This window comes from Mus pahari, chromosome 17 (genome assembly GCF_900095145.1).
Source record: "Mus pahari chromosome 17, PAHARI_EIJ_v1.1, whole genome shotgun sequence".
NCBI lineage: Eukaryota > Metazoa > Chordata > Mammalia > Rodentia > Muridae > Mus > Mus pahari.
In genome coordinates, this window is record NC_034606.1 from 6,608,213 (window position 1) to 6,630,301 (window position 22,089).

A 22,089-nucleotide genomic window follows, 5' to 3' on the forward strand; every position below is an offset into this window, starting at 1 on the left:
TGTGTGTGTGTGTGTGTGTATGTGTGCGCGCGCGTGCGTGTGTGTGTGTGTGTGTGTGTGTGTGTGTGTGTGTGTAAGAACAGCCTCCTGTGGAGCATCCTTATTAAACAATATTTTACGTGTGCATGTGTGTGTCTGTGTGTATTTGTGTGTGTGTGTGTGTGTATGTGTGTGTGTATGAGAGAGAGAGAGAGATGGGAGTTGGGTATCTATGCTACACATTGCTATGCAGAGGTCATAGGACAAGTCTGTGGAGTTCATTCTGCCCTTCCACTTTTATTTATGTGGGTTTCAGCTATCAAAATTCAGGTATTCAGGTGTCTTAGTTAGGGTTTCCATTGTGGGGACAAAACATCATGTTCAAAAGGAGCTTGGGGAGGAAATGGCTTATTGCAGCTTACAAAAGACAGTTCATCATGAATGGAGGTCAGGGCAGGAACTGAAGCAGAGTCCACGGAACAGTGCTGCTTCCTGGCTTTCTTCTGTGGTTTGCTCAGCCTGCTTTCTTCTTATACCACTCAGAATCACTGTTCACAGTGGCACTGCCTCTTTCAGGAATCAATCATTAATTAATAAAAAGGCCCTATAGGATTGCCCACAGGCCAATCTGATAGGGGCATTTTCTCAACTGAGGGTCCCTCTTTCCAAATGACTCTAGCCTGTGTCAAGCTGACAAAAACAAAAACAAAACAAAACAAAACAAATAAAAATAAAAATAAAATACAACAACAGTAAACAACCCACTTACCAAGCCTGTTACCTGATGAGCCATCTTGCTGGCTCCACATGTTTAGGTATTGATTTCTGTGAAGGTAGTCTACATGACAATGACCCTTATAGGGTGAGTTTGCAGTGCCTGCAGAGGCTCATGATTTGAAACTTAGTCTCCAGATGGCCACACTATTTTGGGAGGCTATGGACACAGTGGGTGGGGCTGTGTGTGAGGAAGCAGACCACTGAGGAAGAGTTCCTGGGAGCACGTTAGCCCTGCTCACTTCTGTCTCTAACTTCTGTCTGCCTGGTGTAATAGCGCTCCTCTGCAACGCCTTCCTGGTTCCCTGATGTTCTGCTCAAAATCCTGGGCCCAAACAACCCTGCACTAAAATCCCCTACCAAATTAATTCTGTCAGGAATTTTGATGCAGCAGTTTTGTTTGTTTGTTTGTTTGTTTGTTTTAAAAGCAATGGATAATGCCTGTCTTCAACATAAGAGTTTTCTCCACATGTATTTTCTGCTAGGATCCATTCCTGCACCAGAAATTTACAGGTGTTTATTCCTAAGATGCCTGCTTCCTCCGCCTTAATTCTGCCTTTTGCTAACTCCACTCAGCCTGAGCACAGAGTCAGATCTTCAATGTCTGGTTTTCAACTCATACCCTGTAGCCACCACCTACGTTCATCTCTACCATACCCAGTGTAACACACTGGTTCTTGCAGTGTTAAGCTGTGCCATAGATCCTATCCCATAATACTGCCATGAAAATGAATATATTTGAGAGTGTTTAAAGGCTGTACGGTGTCTCCCATTCAATCTTCTACATGTGGTACAGTGTTTGCTGGTATTTTTATGTCAGTCAGGAGTTACACTTACAAGATACAGTCTCTCAGGCTTTAAGATGGAAGGAGGAGCTATGATCCAGAGAATGCATGGTTCCCCTCCACAACCCCCCAAGGAGCTGGCACAGGAAAGTAACCCAGTTCTCCTCCTAATCTTCCAGAAGGATCATAGCTCTAGGGACCCGTTTTAGACCACTGACCTCCAGGAAGAATCTAAGAATAAATGGGTGTTTCTTTGATCTAGTGAGTCTGTGATAATTTGTTAACATGTTAAAAGGACACTAATTACCCCAGTTCAGCAGATGGTAAGGCTAGACTAGAGCATGAAGAGCTGAACCATCGTTCCAAGGCTAGTGTGAATACATTGCTGCCACATTTAATTAGCTAAATCATGAGGCCAACTTAGACCCAGAGATGCAGAAACACACCTCACCTCCAGTTGTTATTGTTTTTGTTTGCTTGTTTGATGGGTTTTATTTTGAGACAGGGTTTCTCTATGTAGTCCTGGCTGCTCTGGAACTCACTCTACAAGCCAGGCTGACCTCACACTCAGAGATTTGCCTGCCTCTGCCCCTCAGGTGCTGGGATGAAAGTGCAGCACCACCTCCTGGCATCACCTTCCATCTTGATGTATCTACTTCTCCCATTTCTTGGTGGGAGTCCCACTGGGAAGGGATAGAGGGAGGGGTATGTGCATATGCATACACACACGCACACACGCGAACACACAAATACACGTGTGTATTTACAGCTAGTCTACCACTTGATTTTTAAATAACTTCTGAACTTGGTTTCTTTTTTATCTCTGGAGACACAGGGAAGATGAAACTCTGGACCTTGGGCACCAGTATTTTCCTAAGGCTTTGGGGGACTTATGTGTCTCCACGAAGCCCTAGCTGGATGGACTTCAGCCAACATTTGGGAGCTTCTTGCTTTGTGGCTTTCCTTTCTGTGAGCCTCTTCTCTGCAGCCTTCTACTGGGTCCTGCCATCCGTTGCCCTGCTCTCTGCTGTCTGGATGGTCACCTGTGTTCTTCTATGCTGTTCCAAGCGCGCACGATGCTTCATTCTTCTGGCCGTTCTCTCGTGTGGCCTCCGGGAAGGTAGGAACGCTTTGATTGCGGCTGGCACTGGGGTAGTGATCTTTGGACATGTGGAAAATATTTTTTATAACTTCAGAGGTCTCCTAGACAGCATGACTTGCAACCTAAGGGCAAAGAGCTTTTCAGTACATTTCCCACTTTTAAAACGGTATACTGAAGCCATCCAGTGGATTTACGGTCTTGCCACGCCGCTGAATCTATTTGATGACCTTGTTTCTTGGAACCAGACTCTGGTGGTCTCTCTTTTTAGTCCCAGCCACGCCCTGGAGGCTCACATGAATGACACTAGAGGGGAAGTCCTGGGTGTCCTGCACCATATGGTGGTCACGACGGAGCTGCTGACTTCCGTGGGTCAGAAGCTGCTTGCCCTCGCCGGGCTTCTGCTCATCCTAGTCAGCACTGGCCTCTTCCTGAAGCGGTTCCTGGGCCCTTGTGGCTGGAAGTATGAGAATGTCTACATCACCAGACAATTTGTTCAGTTTGATGAAAAGGAGCGGCACCAACAGCGACCCTGTGTCCTCCCGCTGAATAAGAAGGAAAGGAAGAAATACGTCATCATCCCATCTTTGCAGCTGACTCCAAAAGAGAGGAAAGCCCTTGGGCTATTCTTCCTTCCTGTCCTGACCTATCTCTACATGTGGGTGCTGTTTGCTGCTGTGGACTATCTGCTGTATCGGCTCATCTCCTCCATGAACAAACAGCTCCAAAGCTTGCCAGGGCTGGAAGTTCACTTGAAACTACATGGAGAGGTAGGGGCTCACAAGCACTTCCCATGAGGCTTTTTATTGGTGTGCCTTGCGAAACCGCTGGGACATCCATCCTAAGCCAGCCAGTGTCTTCAGATTCCTGGTGCCTAGCACCCAGAAGGAACCCAATATTATGGGCTAAATTAGGTCCCAAAGTTAAAAATATAATGCTATATTATTTTTCTATGGCTATTATAACTAATGGCCATAAGGTGGATGTCTTAAAACAGCACAAATTTATTCTCTTTTAGTTCAAGAGCAAGAAGTGTAGATCAGTATCGCTGGGCTGAAGTCCAAATCCTTTGGCATGGGCATGTCCTTCCAGAAAGCCATTCACGCTGCATCATCTGGTTTTATTTGGCCAGCAGCATTACTTGGCTTGTGGCAGCATCGCACATATCTATCTCTCTGTGCGTGAAAAAATAGCTATGTCCCTCTCAAAACAGGCTCATGGTCACATTAGGCTGCACCAAGACAATTTCTCCATCTTGAAGACTCTGATTTAATGTTACTGTTGAGAATTTTCTCTCAGGCAGTGTCACAGGCTCCAGGAACTAGGACATTGGGGTCTTACAGTCCGAGAACCCTGGAGTGTAGGAACAAATTTGCTTTGATTTCACTTTGGTTGAGTCTCCAGGGGTATATATGGACATACAAAGCAGGGTTTGCGGCTTGAGTTTCTCTCACTGTTGAGACTTGAACAGACAGACTCCAAACTCTTTTGACTGAGAACTTTGTTTGTAGCCTGAGTCCTTACGAACAGGAAGGGCTTCAACCACAGCAGGAGGATGCAGAGAAGTCCATTAGAATGTTGTCCATATACACCTTAGCTTCTCTTTTTACACAACTTCTGTCAACAACATGAGTTTCTGTGGGGACTCTGTGTGTGTGTGTGTGTGTGTGTGTGCGCGCGCGCATGTCTGTGTCTGTGTGTCTTTGTGTGTGTTTGCATGTCTGTGTCTGTGTCTTTGTGTGTGTGTGTGTGTGTGTGTGTGTGTGTGTGTCTGTGTGTATGTGTGTGTCTGTGTGTCTCTCTGTCTGTCTGTCTGTCTGTGTCAGTGGAACTGGAGAGACAGGAAGTGATGCTCCCATTCAGAATCCTCAGAGAACCACTTTGCTTGGATTAGAGTGAGTTTTTCAGCTCCCATTCCACTGCGATGCCACTGTGCGGCCGAGGCTGAGACCCCCTTCTAATCCTCCCACCCAGTCTGGAACTCCAGCCTCAGTGTCCCCCAGAAGCTTCTGTGAGAATCTCAGCCACCCAAAGACTCTTCTTGGACCCTGCGCTTCCGATTTACATGTGGGAAATCTGTCTTCCCTTTAGCATCTCTCCCTCCCCTTGGCAGCCATAAGCCAGCAGAGAATGCTGGGGTTACATCATATCTTTTCTCTTTGTCCCATTTTGCCTGTAACATTTCACAGGATCTGGAAAATATCAGATACTTGGCTGTTTTTATAACATTGATAATTATAGAGCTGAACCGGGTGGAAGGGGGGGCAGTGGTACTTGCTTTATCAAGATGCTGCGGAGAATGGCTTCTGTGAGCCCCAGTCCCCCTTCCTCTGCTTCTGGGAGCCTCAAGTTCCTCTACCCTTCCCTTCTTCTGGTTCTGCACACTAAGTCTCAGGGCTCTTGCCCTCCAAATCCTGAGATGCTTCTTAGAGTTGATTACTCCGAGTTCTCTGCTGCCCCTGAAGAATTCACTTAATTATCAGGCTCCCTGTTGCTCTAGATATTTGGAATGGGCAGATAATGGAAGACATGCTTCAAATGATGCTAAATAAGAAGCCCGGAAGCAAAAGGCCTCTCTCCACCTAGCTCTCCCCCACCTCACTCCCCTCCCCCCACCCCATCCCACCCCCTTAACTCCCCTCCCCCTTCCTGTTTTCTCATTTGTCCCCATTTCTCTTCTTCTGATTCTCTCATGTATTTCTGTCTCTGCCAGTATAAAACATCCATGCCTGTTTGGTGAATTTTCACTGATTTAAACTGGAGTGTGCATGTGTGTGTGTGTTTGTGTGTGTGCCTATGTGTGTGTCTATGTGTATCTGTGTGTGTTTGTAGTCATGTGTACATGTGTGGTTTTCTGTGTGTGTGTCTGTGTCTGTGTATGTGTGTCTGTGTATCTGTGTGTACCTGTGCATATGTGTGTGTCTCTGTCCATGTGTATCTGTGTCTGTGTTTCTGTATGCGCATGTGCATGTGTGTGTGTCCATGTGGGTGTCTGTGTCTGTGTGTGTCTGTGTGTGTGTGTGTTTCTGTGTCTCTGTGTCTGTGTGTATGTCTAAGTTCTATCTTCCCATAAAATCCATCTTTAAACATTGTTGAGTACCAGGGATTAAATGTCTAGACCATGATAGGTCTACTGCAGAACTCATGGAAGAGACCTCTGTGTACACAAATAACAGCAGCTGGATGTTGAGCGCTGGGTCAGGTGTGAGTCCAAGGTTTCTGTGACATCTCCTAAGTTTTCTTCTGCGGTACCTGGAAGACTGTGCCAGCAGCTCGCCCCCCCCACCACCACGTGACTGGCAATGCCCTGCCCTTATCCCAGGATGCCCTTGAAGGCTCCTCACCTTCTCTGCTACGGCAAATTTGCAAAAAAGAAATCAGACAGGAAGAGAAACAGTGGTACAAGGTTTCGCCAATATTTCTCTTCCAGTATTGTGTAGTTTTAGACAAACGCTTTAAATAAAGAGAGTGGGCAGTGATCCAAGTTGAGTTTGGATGGATGATGGTGTAAGTAGAAGCAGCTGTAGTCCTGATTTAGTGAAGGCACCCCATGGGCCAGGTCTGGACTGCACTGGACTGCACTAACTTTCCAGGACAATCTGGTAGCAGAGCCTCCCATCCGCTGCAAGCACTACTATATCAGCAAGTTGTTTACTTAAGAGAGGTAAACATATTCTAAACCATTGGGGTCTCATTTCGGATATTGCTTGGCATTTTGAAGGAGCGAATATGTCTTCTACATTGCCCCGAAGCAAGCCCATACAAAAGTGTTGACTCAATCTTTCTGAAGCTCTGACTCCCAATTGCAAATCCCCAGTTAGATTTCTAGACTAAATAGCTTCTTCCCAGACCGAACACCCGCTGCTTTCTCATTGCAGGCTCGCTCATCACTGACTCAATCGATATGTTTGTTTCTCCCACCGTATTAAAAAGAGTGCATGCCTCTGCTCTAGGGACTGAAGTCTCCATGTAATTGCAGATTGAGACTGTCTTTTTAATAAAAGGAGAAGAGAGGCTACCCAAATGTTTCCCACTGCTCTGGTACACATTTGCACAGAGGTCCAGGTTTGGTGGTAGGTCTAAGATACAAGATATTCACTGGGTGTGGTTACTTAATTAAGTAATTAATTATTTAATTATTTAGATAAGTCATTTACTTCTTGGTCCTGGGACTCTGTGACACTAGGGTGATAATAACTTACTGAGTATTCTAGTCTGTAAGGTTTATGTCTCATCCCCAAGGTGTTTAATTTTCACTGGGAGTAGTTTATTCATGGGCAGGATCTGGTCCATTAATTCCTGCTTTACCAAATTAGAAAACAAATCCACTGAGAGATTGAATGACTTTTCCAGGTCAGAGGAGAGAAAGAGCTGAATCAGCATCCACTCTCCACTCTGGTGGCCGAGCTGGGTGGTTCAATGTCATCTTCTGTCTTTTGTCCCATTGGCTGAACAACTGGTTTGTTTTCTAGCCTTCAAACCCCTTCTAACACCCGGAGAGACCAGAAACTGCCTCCTCCAACCTCCTCCAACAAGACCATTGAGTCTCCCTCAATGATGTGGGCCAACATGTTATCCCAAAAGGAGATATCATATTCTAAAGAGGGAAGAATTCCCCCTAACTCTAAAGATTGAGTCTATGACTCGGTGTCTTAATATCTTTTAACTTTTGTGGTTTGATGAAGGTAGTTTGTCCTTATTTGAAGGCTTGAGTGGCTATGTAATAAACCAAGTCTCTCTTTCATTAGAGCTGACTCCCCATCTTTCATTACCTCGGTGTGCCCTAAGTAAAAAACAAAGTAAAAAATATCCATTAAAAATGGGTATATGGCACTCTGAAGGCAGAGGCAGGTGGATTTCTGAGTTCGAGGCCAGCCTGGTCTACAGAGTGAGTTCCAGGACAGCCAGGACTATACAGAGAAACCCTTTTTCATATAAAAATAAATAAAAAAAAAAAAAAAAAAAAAAAAAAAAAAAAAATGGGTATATGGTTACACTGTTAAAGCATAGCTCTCTGTCTTCTAGAAGCTAACATTTCAACAGGCATCTGGATCACCAAGAAGAGACAGAGAAACTGACTCTGTTTGGTAGAGTTTCTTCACAAACCTACTTTGGAAAACACTGTCACCTTTACAGATAAAAGTCATCCTTTCTTCTCTGTTCTAATCACAATGTATAAAGGAATATTTGACAGACAGACTGCTGCTGCTCCTCCTCCTCCTCCTCCTCCTCCTCCTCCTCCTCCTCCTTCCTTGGTTTTTTGAGACAGGCTTTTCCATGTAGCCCCGGCTGTCCTGGAACTTACTCTGTGACTCACCACTACCTGGCTTACAGACAGCTACTTTAGACAAAGCTCCCTGAATATTTTCAGGAAAATAGTGTGTTTCAAAGAAGTAGAAAGACAGACAGATGAGACAGAGAAGAAGATGGCATACATAGTGATTATTTTATTCTTTCGTTTTAGAAGCAAGGAACTCAAGAAGTCGTCCATGATTCTGCCTTTAATATATCTATGTTCGAACCGAGCTGCATTCTTAAACCACGTCTCAGTGTGTCTGACACTTGGGTTCCTCTCAGTATTATTCTCTTAACACTAATAATACTAGGATTGTTGTCTTCTATGCTGATGCAGCTTAAAATTCTCGTGTCAGTCTCCTTTTACCCCAAAGTGGAGAGGGAGAGGATTGAATACCTCCATGCGAAGCTCCTTGAGAAACGATCAAAGCAGCCACTGGGAGAGGCTGACAGGAAACCGAGCCTGTACTTTAAAAAGGTAAGGCCAAGGTGGTGCTGAACTTCTAATTAAGCCAAATAGAGCTCGGTTTGAAATCAACACTGGATTGCAAAGCATTCCACAACTTTACATTAGATGTCCAACCACAGTATGACAGTTTACCTTTCTACACCAAAGATAAAGTAAAAACATGGAAGGAAATAGCACTTAATAGACCTTAAAGAATTCTATCTATCTATCTATCTATCTATCTATCTATCTATCTATCTATCTATTTATCTATCTATGTATCTATCTTTCTATCTATCTGCCTCTAACACATATTACTGGTTTTATTTGACTTACTAATGAGAGAAAAGTAAGAATCAGTGAACTATTCAAAGAATAGTTCAAAGCACTCTCATATTCAGGTCACCAGGACAATAGCGAAAGTTGCTTTATAAATGCCAAACTAGATGTCTCCTCAAGGATGCATAGGAGGAAGCACTTGTGTCTAGAGGGAGAAATTCAATTTTGTGCCAAGCACAAGAATCTTTCACATTGCCCCTTTCAGGCAACATACATGACTGGAAAGCAGTTCAGCCAATGAAAGACCGGGAAAGCCCTAAGAATATTGTCTGTGTTTTTCAAAGTTTGTAGCAGTGGCATTTGAAGTGATTCCAGTGTCCATTTACCTAATTTTCAGATTCACTTCTGGCTTCCAGTCCTGAAAATGATTTGGAAGAAGCAGATGATCCCTGCAAATGAAGATGACCTATGAGAAACCCGGTCCCTCTTCCTGGGTCAACGGCTGCTTCTGTCTACTCAGCAAGAGGGGGCTATCCGAGAAGATCTACAGATGTTTGAGTTTGCAAGGCTGCCTTTCTCTCTGGTGATTCTTCAAGATACCTGTCCATCATAATGACAAATAGTCCCTACGTAAATGGTTTCAGAGTCTGTCTTCCAAACAAAACACAGTATCTAGACTGTGTCATGGTTAAAGCTATGGTAATGGCTGACATGAAAGTGTCCTCCAAAGGCTCAGATGTTTGAAAACTTTGTCCCCAGTTAGTGCAATTTGGGGGAGGTTTACAAGGTGTCACCTTGCTGGACAAAGTGTGCCCCCAGAGGAATGTTTTGCAGTTTTAAAAGTCATGTGCTAATTCCTGTTCTCTCTTCTCAGCCTGTGGCTGGAGATGTGGGCTCTCAGCTGTCCCTGCCTCCATGTCTGTCTGTAGTAGAGTTCCCAACTGTGATGTTGATGGAGTCTTACCTCTCTGGAACCTTAAGCCCAAATAAACCCTTCCTTCTATATGTTGCCTTGATCATGTGACTTTATCACAGCAATAGAAAGGTAAGTAATAGTTGTTGTCTGGACCCCTTCCCCAGGAGTGCCGGCACAGAGCAAATACCACTCCGAGAAAAATACCATTCAGAGAAAAAAATTCAAAAAACAACTGTGAAGTGTCTACTTCAGTGTCATCAGCTGCTGCCAAGAGCTCATGTGTATAAAGTTAGCAGTATGTCTATTAATCTCCTGGTCTCTTTCTGCCCCCCCCAAATTCTTGTATATAATGTCTTTCATGATGTCACCTCATAGGTGCCTCTCTCCTCATGAGCCCCTCAGTCAGAAGCCCTGAAGCCTGTTTGCAGGAACATCCAGTTTCTTCTCATTGCCTGCCCCTCCTTCTCATCCCTCCAGCCTTTGACTCTTTTGTTGTCTTTTCCAGCCCAAGTTTTAGGATGTGGATGCGTACTGCACCAGCATCATAGGACAGACACGCTTATTAAAATACACATCTTGGACCTCTTTCACCTTTCTTATCGCAAAATACCAAGAAGGGGGAAATCTCCTTGAATAATGATCCTGTTATCTCTACGTACCAGAATACAAAAATCATTTTTTTTTTTAGCTTTTTATTTTGAAAATCAGCAGGGTTAGAAAAGTTGAGGAAGTGGTATACAGTTGCATGTGCCCTTCACCTTCATGGCCAAATATTCACATCTTACAAAACAACCTCAGAAGCAGAACAATGACTTCGGCAGATGCAGAATCAGGAGCTCATACCTCTTACCAAGCAAAGGATTAGCACTCCCTTCGGGACCCTCCATCTAAGCCAGGACCCCACGTTACCAGTAATGGTGCTAATTCTTCTGTTGCTCCGTCCAGGAAGATTTCCTCAATATTTCCTTTGTCCCGGGATCTTGACAGCTTTCAAGAATCATGGCCAGTTACTTTATAAAATCTCCTTCAGTTTGGATTTGCCAAGGTTCCCTCTTGGTTAAACGGAGGCGATGCATTTTCATTGAAAATATACAGAAGTGAGACTGTGTGTTTCCTGCATCACAGCAGGAGGCCCGAGTTGCCGACAAGCTACTTTTTGATCATAGGGTTAAGGCGGCATCTGGTGAATTCTTCCATCGTAATTATTGTTTTCCTTTGTAATTAATAAGCATCTGTGGAGAGATGCTGTGAGACAATGCAAGCATCCCTGTTTAGCGTGTTTACTCTCTAATTTTAGCATCTGTTGATGTAAAAATTATTCCTGTGGTGATGAAATAGTGTTTTTTCTAGTTTAATAATTTCTTACATGTGTCTTACTTATAATGCTGTCACAAGGTATAATCATTCCCCTCTAAGGCACTCTTTTGGTGAAAGAGTAAATTTTGTGTGAGGTAGGCATTGTGCAGACAGGGAGAGGACCAGCAGAGAACAGGCGAGGTACAACACTGGTTCACCTCCGCCTCTCAGAGGCTTTGGATCCGAACGTCTGCACGCGTCTGAAGATCTGCACAAGTCCGTTCTTTCACAGATGCGCCTGTCTGCCCCCACCCCCACCCTCACACCTACTAGGGAGGGGTGGGAGCTCTCTCAGCATTTCAATAGAAAAATGACTCCAAGAGCTTGAGATTCCAGGAGTTGGAACAGTCAACCAACGCTCGATGGCGCTTTCCAAGGTGGTGGAGGGGATCTGGTTAGGGTTTCTCCACACAGCCTGCGCTGTTTGCGGTCTTTTTTAGCTATACCACTTTCTGCTCTGTCTAAGCCAGCATTCTATCCCTGGTAGACTTTTAATGGCTCAGCAAAGCAGGTATGTTATAGAAACAGGGTTGACTTCTTAGGCTGTTTGTTCACCACAGGCTGAAACCCTGTATGTAATAGCCTGGCCATCAGGGCTAGTAGTGTTCTACATGTTCAAGCAGCTGTCTACCACGTAGAACAGTGTTCTCAACGGTCCTAGTAATGGGACCATTTAATACACTTCCTCATGTTCCTTTGAACCCTACCCATAAAATTATTTCTTTGTTACTTCACAGCTGTAATTTTGCTACTGTTATGAATCATAATATAAATATCTGATATACAGGATGCCTGGTATGTAACCCACAGAGGGGTTGTGACCCACAGGTTGAGAACTGCTGGTCTAGAGGCTACCTGTTTTGTGTATCCATGGAAACCTCTTTCACTTCTTACTGTCCACCAGACAGGTAGAGACTTGTGGTCCTAAGACAACAGGTTCTACAAGCTTGCTAGCTGTTGACCTATATGCTCCTAGCCATGCCACCTACACCTGTAGCTGGCTCCTACTGTCCCCTACCCTCTCCAGGGAGTGCTCAAAACTTTTCTTCTCTGACTTGAGGCTCCCTCACTGCTCTGGTTGGTTTTGTTCTCTGAGGGACACTTGAATAAAGCTTTCTGTGTTAGTGCCTCTTAAGCTCTTATCATTTTCCCTCCTTGGCTCCAAATCTTCTATAAAGTATTTTCCCTATTTTTTCTTTATTCTCTACTTCTGTTTATTTATTTATTATTTTTACAAATGTGATTTTGGTCCAACTTAGTCTAGTAGCATTGGTTTTTAGAAGTTTCATTTTCCCAGTGACAGATGAAATTTCATATCTTTTCAAGGGCGTATTCACTATCTGTAAGAATTTTACATAAGCCTATTAAAATGTTTTGTCTTGTTTTTTGTTTATTTGGTTGTTTTTGAGACAAGGAGTTGCTGTCACAAGTAACAATTCTGAAGTTGAAAACAGGCTTTGGCCTGCTCATTACAGTCTAAATTGGACATGTGATGATTATTTAACTGTAGCTGGTCCACTTTAGATGGAAATGAAGAGTGGGTTGAATTCTTGGAGGTATCTATTGTGAAATGTGCTTTCTTAATCTTGTAGAGGCAGAAAGATGCTGGTGAAGGTGACTTCACACAGTTGCCTTTCTTCCCTAATTCTAGTGGCTTATAACGTCTACTGCATCAGAGACTACATCATCCTTTCTCATGCCAAATCCCAGTTCCGTACATTGGAATCTTTTTGATGTCCTCACTGACTCCACATTTACTATTGTTATATATTTATATTGTTCCTGAGGATATAGTGATTTTAAGTACTTCATTGAGTGTTCCCGCGCCCGCAGAAACACTCCGGTCTGGGTTCGTACTGAAGGGCATGAACATCCTAAAAGGAAAATGGATGCCCTGACAAATTCACTGATCAGGGCTCCCAAATTTAATAATCGGACTCTGCTTAAGTACAAGATTCCCAGCCCACCGCCCTTGAGTCCCTTTGAAGATGCTGCTGCAGTCCAATTGTAGGTGGGTCCAAGGGATGGTGGGCGGTCCAAGGGATCGTGGGCGGTCCAAGGGCGCTGCATTCTGGGAGATCTGGGGAGGTCTTCTTGGTAGCAATTCTATGCGCCTGTAGGGGGCGCAATATAATGTTTAGAGGGAGAGTGATTAGTGGAGCTGGGAGACCCCAACACTTCATAGGAATAGTTTCATCATGATTCTTCCTGTGATGTTAGACAGTTTTCCTTTCTCAAATTCTGTGTGTTGCTTTTCTCATTAGGACTTAATCAATCAAGATTACCATGCAGGATGTTTTGAAGCTCTCAGATAGTTTTTGACAAAGTGTTTCACATAGTTCATTCTTAGTAAGAACTAGCTGTCTCACCCAAAGTTAATAATAGTGATTTCTAACAAGTAACAAATACCATTGAGGCCAACTATTCACATTACAGAGGACAGAGGAGCTGGTTGGTAAAATGAATGGTGGGTGAATGTAGGTACATACCCATATTTGAAAATCTGTTAGCTTAGCCTTAAATAGCCCTACACTGCACAGATAAGATTCAAATCAACAGTAGACTAAGCTTTCACGTGTTCAGAGGTTAATTTCCCTTTTGACTTCCATCTATAATAGTTTTAGTGACATTTTCAAAAGCTAGACGTGAAGGAAAGGTGGGAACACGATACAGGAGACAACTGCTTTTTTTTTTTTTTTTTTTAAATAATCTAAATTCTGAATGTATGTGAACCTCATTTTATACTCAGAGAACAAATCACAGTTAGGTTGGCCAGTAGACCAGTTTGTACAAATGCAAACAAGTTAAAAACCCAATGGCAGAAATAAACTACAGCTAGCCACACAGTCAACACAGTTAGAACAGAGTGTTCTCTGCCTCTGTGGACGGTGAAGTACACAGTGTGGTGTGTGCTGCCCCAAACCTTCCAGGCTCATTAGCAAAGGCTAGGAATGATGCTTCTCTGACCATGGCATACATGTGTTTATGGGAAAGGATAGAGTCAGAGACACCAGGGAGGTCTCTGGGGAACAGGGACAAGCACGCAGCCCTTGCTGACTTGCTCTTCCATCTTAGATTTGGCTCAGTGTCAAAGTTGCCAGCATAGAATCAGAAGATGACAGCCATGTGATATTCTAAGCACATAAAAGCCAGATGTGGTGCCTTGAATTTGCAACGCCTATACTCCTTAGGCCAGAGGGGAGGCAGAGACAGGAGACTCACTGGAAGCTTGCAGGCCAGCTAGCATGGAGTATGCAGGGCCACAGAAACAGGAGAGACAGCGCCTTGACAAGGTACAAGGAGAAAACTAACTCCTAAAAGCTGTCCTCTGACCTTTACATATGTGTGTGTGTGCCTGTGTGTGTGCACACACACATACACACCACCAACCACCACCAACAACAACAACAGCAGCAGCAGCAACAAAAAGTATTGAGTGCATATGCAAAACAGGAAAAAGAAATTCCAAATTTCCAAACCTACATTCAAGTATACTGACATGTATTTGTGGAATACATGCCCTGGGAATATATGTTCAAAAGAAGTCAATAATTGAGATGATTATGCAACCTCAGTACACCACTCATCTGGAGAATTTTAGTAAGCCTTGGAGAAGAAGGATTGTTGATTAAGTAAAAGCACATCTATGTGGTGTCTATGTAATTAATTGTGTAACTGGTTATACACACAGGACTTCCACCTACTATTGATGAGCCACTGAATTTCTTTAATAGCACAAAATGCTAATTGCCTGCCAACCAATACACTCGCTTCCTCTCTGCGGTCCAATTGCCTACGTGTGTGAATTCGTGAGGATAGACAGCTTTGTCTATTCTTGTCTATTTAATAAACACGACTTGCTACTAAGTATATTTTTTATTTAGATGATTAAACTTAATTAAATTTTTTGTTAAATTTAGGGGATGATAGATAAATTTATTTTAAAGGTGAAGATAACCTTGTAAAATTACACAGTATGATAGAATGAACAGATTTTTAGGCTGGGGAGTGCAAGATCCAAATCCCTGTGCTCAGCATTAGTGATATAAATGTAAGCAGCTTAGTGCTGGGCGTTCTGAGCCTGCTTCCATATGTACAGCTACGACATAGCAACCCACCCCATAGACACTCAATGAGATGGCATGTGTAAACATCTCCCATCCAAATTAAATAAATAAATGCAGGCCCCTCTGGTTTTCTTCTCTCTCGTTCTTACCCTCTTTTTTCAACTTCTGGCAATAAGTATGATACACAGAGTAAAAACAGTGGAGAAGGACTTTTGACTAGGCCTGAGAGACAGCTGGCCTCTGTGACAGTCCAGGTGGCAAATAGTTGAGGCTTTGCCTTCATACAGTCTCTGGTGCAATGACTTGACTTTGTCATCATAATCACAATGGTTGCACGAGCAAGTTCGCCTTCCAGTAAACGTTTACCGGAAGAGCAAGCAGTCGGCTGTGTTGAGCCTGCACGATGTAACTGAACACCTGATAGTGCCAAAAGGCCTTTGCGAAGTCCGTGGATGACACGGGACATGGTATCATGGAGAGTGTTTTAAGTGAGAGACAGAGATGCTCCCAGATCCTCCCCAACACCCTGTTTTAAATGCCAGCTAGCTGGCTGACTTTACAAGTGACTTCCCCCCACCCCTCAGACATCAGCTCTCAAAGAGCCGAGCTAAATAATCTCCAAGGAAACTGCTACTTCTTAAAACCTAGGCTCCTAGGGAGACAGCAGTGTGCTGGAGAGAACCGCAAAGGTGGCCCGAGTCTTGGCATTTGATTGGCTTCCTCTTTCATGGTTGGTCAGTGAGACATAAAGAACAACAGAAGCTCTCGGGGCATTCGTGTGATTTATTTGCTGAAAGAGGGGAAGATAACATTAGGTCAAAAGAAATGTTCTTTTTCAGAGGCAATTGGAACTGTTGCCTAGTTCTAAATGTCATATGCAATTTCATACAGTTTAAAGCCAGACTGTGGTGTCAGTGGCTGACGACCTGAAAATTGAAGTCTTGCTTTTCCGCAGCAAGCGGTGCACCGGCTGTAAATGTGATATATTAATTAGAGGAGAAAGAAATCAATCGAAACTGTTTTGAAAAGGAAAGCGTCATAGAAAAGTGTTTATATTGGAATAATAAGGCCCCGTGTGTTGCAAACGGATGCATTAATATGTTGAAGAAAATACATATTCTTTCAAAAACACTTGATGTAATGAATTTAAAGAATACTGAACACAGAATTTAGAGAATGAGTTTATTATTCAGGTGTTGATGTGCGGTGGCCCAAGTACTTCTCCCTCCTGGCTCAAACCAGCTCTTCCCAGAAAACATAGTAAGTAGTAGTATCCTTGCGGGTGTCGGGAACATTACTGAGTGTAGCATCTCACCAAATCTCTGACGGTATTGCAGTCTTATGAATGAGGAAACTGAAGCACGGAGAAGCTTGTTCCAGAAGCAGACGTGAACCCAGGTCTTTGCTGCAGTGCTGCCTTCTAAAGCACGGTACGTCAGCATGTTTTCTCCACTGGACTCTTTGGAACAACAACAGTTCCCAACGAGCTTGAAGCAGAGCTGGGAGCCTAACCCTTCCTTTCCTCCTACTTCTTCTTGGCTGTCTTTCAGAAACCCGAGTGATCAAAACACAGCGAGAGCACGACAGCTATAGATGTTTTTTCTATCTCTGAAGAGCAAATGAATGGAGACTTTCCAGATTATCCCAATTTATGATAATGACTCATTCCTCTGCATTCAGATGTTGTATGGTTTTAATAATACATCACACATGGGTGAATAATTTACCTTGGCTTTCCAGCTATATTTTAACATTCTTATGAATAGAGAACATATGTCTTACTTCTTTGCTTATCTACCACAGTAATTAGTACAGTCAGCCTGTCAATAACACACAGCCTCATGAAGAATACATCATCCCAGCTGGGTGCGCTAGGGTGTGTCTGTGATTCCTGCACTTGGAAATAGAGGCAGAAAGATGGCTGCAGGTTCAAGGCCAGCCTGGTCTACACAGGCTAGCAAGGGTTAAAGAATGAGACCTCTTCATGTGTGTGTGTATATATAAATACACATAAATAATATGAGTGTATGTGTACACATATGTATATGTGTGTGTGCACACGCGTGTGCACATGACTATATGAGTCTGTGTGTGCATGTTGAATGAGGAGATGAAGGACCTAGACCAGGAATTCCTCAAGACTAATGCAAGACAGAACACAAGAGTCTCTATAGCTTCTTTGGATAAAATAATTTGCTTTCAAAGTAGAGCAAACAAACTCCGTGATGTTCCTGGGACATTTGGGTGTCCTCCAGGTGAGTCCCTTGCAATGGCACACTTCTCCAGCTTCAGTAACTTGTGTGTGACCACTGTTCTTTCTATCCTATTTACAGAGGCTCTGCTCTGTCATTTACTTAAACATTCTCTGAGTGAACTCAGCACTTTTAGTTAAAGGATTTATTTAGATTGCTAATAATAATATCTCATGCAATACAAGTAGTATGTATGTTGCTTATGTCTATGTATATTATTCAGGAAGTCAATAACAGCAACAGCAATAAAAACAAAACAAATAGATGCACTGTATTTTTTTCTGAACACTTTCAGTCTTTGATTGCCTGTGTGGAACAGGTAGAGAGTCAGCTTTGCGCGTGCATACACACACACACACACACACACACACACTGAAAACAAACCCCAATATAACACCTTTCACTTATAAGTCCTCAGTCGGCAGAATTTGCCCCCCCCCCATTCTGTGTTGAAGAGTTTATGGAACTGCACTGAAGGGTCAAGACATGTATTTATACACCAACTCCAGTGAGTGTGTAGCTGTGGGCAGCTGAGTTTGGGTGCTGTCTCTCCCCTGGCACTCGAGGCTGTACCAAGGGCTTTCCCTGTCTGTGAGCTTGAGTGTTGGGATGGGATGGGGATGCAGCAGAGCCTCACAATATCACAATATCCCCTCATCAGAGAACTGTGATGGGGTACAGCTCATAACCACCTAGCACACCGCTGTCACTAAAGTCTTGTTGTTGGCTGGGTTGTAGCTCTTGCCATAAAGCTCTTTGCGACCATTCTTGACTGCTTTCCTCCAATGAAATGCCTACTCCTAGTGAAGTAGGCATACAAGTAGAAAAATAATTTTGCCGGAAAATCTGCATACAGTTTTCTATCATCTACACTAAAAAGGCACCCCTTGTTGAATGAATGGGGGGGGTGGCACCCACTGGCCACTAATTCAGCCTAACCCAATGAATGACTTCTCCTTGCATGTCTGTGTGGCTCAACCATGAAATCCTAGAGAACTTCCAGAGAGCCATGACCTGGAACACCCTGCTCCTCTTCACAACACTATTTATAGCGTGTCCCGTGCGTGTGCAGTCGACTTTACAGTTTCTCTCTCCAATGTTCTTCAGCCTGTGTAGATGGCATTTATGCAATTCAGAAAAAGACGCTTTGACAAGATTAGTCAGCAGCAAGGTCCTCTGACGCAGCTCCATCTAGTTAAAAATAGGAGGAGGATGCTTCGCCTAAGTCATCGTGCTGTGTGGCATTAGAGAACTGACCACAGTTTTGGTTCCCACATCCTGTTCTTTTATCCAGAAATAGATGAAAACTGTCCCTGGATTTTCGACCTTTTGCTTCTGTGACCTTGGCTTCCTTCTGATTCTTCTTGCTCTGTGTTCTTCTGCCCACTTCCCTCCCTGCACTCTGTAATATAAAATCTCAACTGTCAGCCAGGGGCTCTAGAGTCTGTTCCATCCTCTACCCTGTCTCCCCCACCCAACCCCTGGTCCCAGGGGTTGCAAACTCCAGACCAAATAGACAGTGTAACCTAAAGTCTGGCAGGTGTGTGAGGCAGTCCACTGAGATCTCATCTGCAGGATAAGGAAGCTCTTACTGCATTTCCTACAGAGGCATTGGCTTTTTCCAGAACATTCAGAGACCCAGATTATTATGGGAACTCATCTAATTATTAATGTTAGAAATAAAATTATATTTTACTGTGTTTTAAAATAAAGTAGAGCCCAGAACATGAACTTTATTTTTTAGATTCTGCTCCACTGTTTTTTTTTTTNTTTTTTTTTTTTTTGGAGATTTTGTATGTTAATCAGCTAGAAAATGGGATTCTACAAAAATCTAGAAGTTCTGGGTGAAACTGTCTACCTTTTCTCATTCTTGATTTATGATACCAAAAGGGTATGAGTCTATAACAGGAGTCCCGGGATCCGATTTACCACTGGCTCTGTGTTAGCTATAGAACTTCATACTAATTGCTTCAGTGGCAATGATCTTCAGACATCTATACACCTCCATCAGCCTGTCTCTCTCATCTTAGAGACTGACTCCCCACAGCAGATGGTGGCCCATACATATTTTCTTGGTTTTCTTAGATTAGCGGCCAGCTTTGTTGGTGGCCTGTTGTGTATAAACCCCAAGCAGTACCATCGATGAAGCACCCAGAAACTCTACTTCCCTTGGGGCAACTATCTATCATCGTTCCTAGTAACTGCTACTTCCTGTTTCCATCTCTGCTGCAGCATCTCAGACCTCTGACCCTTTTCTCTATAAACAAAACAACAACTGTAGGACCGTGAAAGGCAGCCTGGTTTCTGCTTGAGCTAGGTTGGAAACCCGGAGAGACCCTGCAGTGGATAACCCTGCCACGCCCCTGGACAACAGGCTCCTGACGCAAGGTTGCAGCTCTCCATAATTCTGTGGCCATCAGTCACATAAGGGCAACGCCCCAAGCCTCTCCAAAGGTAGAGGGTGTGACCACAGGTCATATAGCCTGAAAACAGATCTCCATTTTAATGAAGCACCTAAAGGCCTTGAGGCTTAGCCAATGATACTAAAACACTCCTCCCTGCAAAAAGTATTTAACCTCAAGCCCTCCCTGAGAAAGTGGGGTACAGGTTTACTCTTGGCCACTGTCAACCATGACAATAAATGCCTTAGGACTATGAGTTGTCTCTTTGCATCAGGATCTGTTGTGGGGAGCAATGGAACAGGCCTTCGTCTAAAGAGCTGGTCACTAATCTATCTCAGGAGGCCTCTCAGGGCTCCCAGCCATGGCCTCCACCAAACTAAGCCACCCACTGAACAAGCCAAGGACGCTCCTCCCCATAACCTAATTGGAGCTCCCTTCTTTTTCCCCTTTGGCCCTGGGCTAGATCCAGCCCACTGGGTCCTCACTCTGTTTTCAGCTCTTCTATGACTCCCAACAGCATCTAGGTGTTCAAGAGCATGAGAACCACATGCTCCCAGCCTCCTAGCAGGCCCAGGACCCCCGGAGCCGTGTCCATCAGCTTCTCATAGTCCAACACCCGGCTCTCACCAACGTGGGATCAGCACACTCAACTTCCTGAGTCCCACCTCCCAAGCAGCAGGACTAAGTTGGCTCTCCAGTAGCCCCTGCATTGGATGCCAGGCTTTTGTACCCCGGTGGTGCTGCAAATATCCAGCCAGCCCCTAAAATACTGTGTTGAATGTCTTATGGCCGATTCTAGCACTCATTGTTGGGGATGAAAATAAACCATTCAGAAGAATAAAAGCAAAGTGGCACATTCCCATCTGTCCTTTGGAGGCTTGAATGCTTAAGGTAGGAGAGTCTGGTAGGAGAATTCACACCTCTCAGACACTAAGTGTCCCCACCTCTCTGGTCCTGCTGTAACCAGTGACCAGACATGGAATGGTTTCCCATGACTCAATAGAAATCCCTGCCCTCATGCATTTGAAGTCTAAAAGCCCACATTAATAGGTCAGCAGGGCTGTGCTCCCTTCAAAATCTCTAGAAGCTTCTTTCCCTGTCTCTTCCAACCTTTGGTGGTTTCCCGAAGTCTTTGGCATTCTATGGTTATAGCATTGTGATTCCAGTTTTTGCCCCTGTCTTGGAGAGCTTAGGAGGCACGACCTTGTAGGAAGTGTGTCACTGGAGCTTTGAGAGTAGAAACCTCATCTGCCGCTACTTTGCTCTCTGAGCCCCCAGTCTCCTGCCCCCTACACCATGCATGCCGCTTGCTGCCACGATCCACTCTGCTACCATGGGCTCCTATCCCTCTGGAACCATAAGCTTAAATAATCTTTCTTTCTATGAGTTACCTTTGGTCATGGTGTTTTATCACAATAATCACAATAAGAAAGCAGCTACTACAGAGCTTTACAAGTGGACAATACCAATGTGGAGAAGATGCAACCCTGGCCTGAATGATATTTTGAAAGGACACTTGTGCTCCCTACAGACTAGTGACACAACAAATCCCAAGAAATTGGGATTCCTCCTGGAATCTCATACTGGGAAAGAAGTAATAAGGTCCTGTGCCCTCCAAAGGAGAATTCACCTAGAAAGGAAGGAGGTTTCATTCAGCATAGAGGACTTGTCAGATCATCTTGCTGGGACAGTGGGGACTACCTAGAGATGTATGTCCCTTACTTAAACCTCAATTTCAGTTCAGAACCCCAAAACTGCACTTGAAAAGTGTGATTGAATCTCTTTATCATTTTTTCCAAATGTGGCCACACTGAGTAAACCCCATAGCTTTGGTTTTTACTGTTAATCTGTCCATTCTAATTGTATTATTGAGGCCAGGTGGCCAAACCTGGCTTCTCAGAGCATAGACTAGGAACACAAGGTCATTTATCCGCACTAATGGCCAAGGGCAAACGGAGCACAGTTCGGCTAGAAAATACGGAAATTCATTCTGAAAAGGCCAGTTGATTGTCAACCAGCATTTGTGGGGCTCACATCCAAGCATCTCTTAAAAGTCTTAAGAGTTTTATCGCTAAAAAGCCAGAAACAAAACAAGCAAAACTCAATGCAAACCTTAGTCTAGAACAATAAGCTAAAGGTTACCGGCTCAGCAGATTTAGCCTCGCTAAAGTGGGAAACGTTGCCAGGGGACTTAGAAAACACGAAGATGGTCTGGGAAGACAATTCAGCAGTTAAAGTCCTTGCCATGCACGAGAACCAGAGTGTGGATCCCTAGAAGCCAAATAAATGCCAGGTGGCTGGGGCAGCTCTCTTGCAATTTTAGTTCTGGAAGCCAGAGGCAGGAAGTCAAGCTGGCTAATAGAACTAGTCATGTTGACAAGCTCTGGGATTGATCGACAGCTCTTGTTTCAAAGAGTAAGTAAGTGGAAAGAGCCGT

General features: G+C 44.0%; 1 protein-coding gene across 4 annotated transcripts; it reads left to right on the forward strand.

The window, feature by feature from the left end:
* Positions 1-2,378: 2,378 nt before the first annotated feature.
* Positions 2,379-9,141, forward strand: Dcstamp (dendrocyte expressed seven transmembrane protein). Of its 4 annotated transcripts, none has more exons than XM_021217368.2 (3): positions 2,379-3,407; positions 8,102-8,410; positions 9,057-9,141. In XM_021217368.2, exons 1-3 carry the CDS (start codon positions 2,379-2,381, stop codon positions 9,129-9,131), a joined length of 1,413 nt encoding a protein of 470 aa, XP_021073027.1. In that variant the 3' UTR covers positions 9,132-9,141. The 4 variants fall into 4 exon arrangements, with proteins under 4 accessions (XP_021073027.1, XP_021073028.1, XP_021073029.1 ...); XM_021217369.2 differs by having other exon boundaries at positions 8,105-8,410; XM_021217370.2 differs by having other exon boundaries at positions 8,270-8,410.
* Positions 9,142-22,089: the final 12,948 nt, after the last annotated feature.

Excerpts from the sequence above, each read along its gene's own strand:
- Dcstamp (XM_021217368.2), top strand. The coding sequence starts at position 2,379 with ATGAAACTCTGGACCTTGGGCACCAGTATTTTCCTAAGGCTTTGGGGG. Across the intron at positions 3,408-8,101 it reads ACTTGAAACTACATGGAGAG|AAGCAAGGAACTCAAGAAGT; the intron begins GTAGGGGCTCAC and ends CTTTCGTTTTAG. Across the intron at positions 8,411-9,056 it reads CGAGCCTGTACTTTAAAAAG|ATTCACTTCTGGCTTCCAGT; the intron begins GTAAGGCCAAGG and ends CCTAATTTTCAG.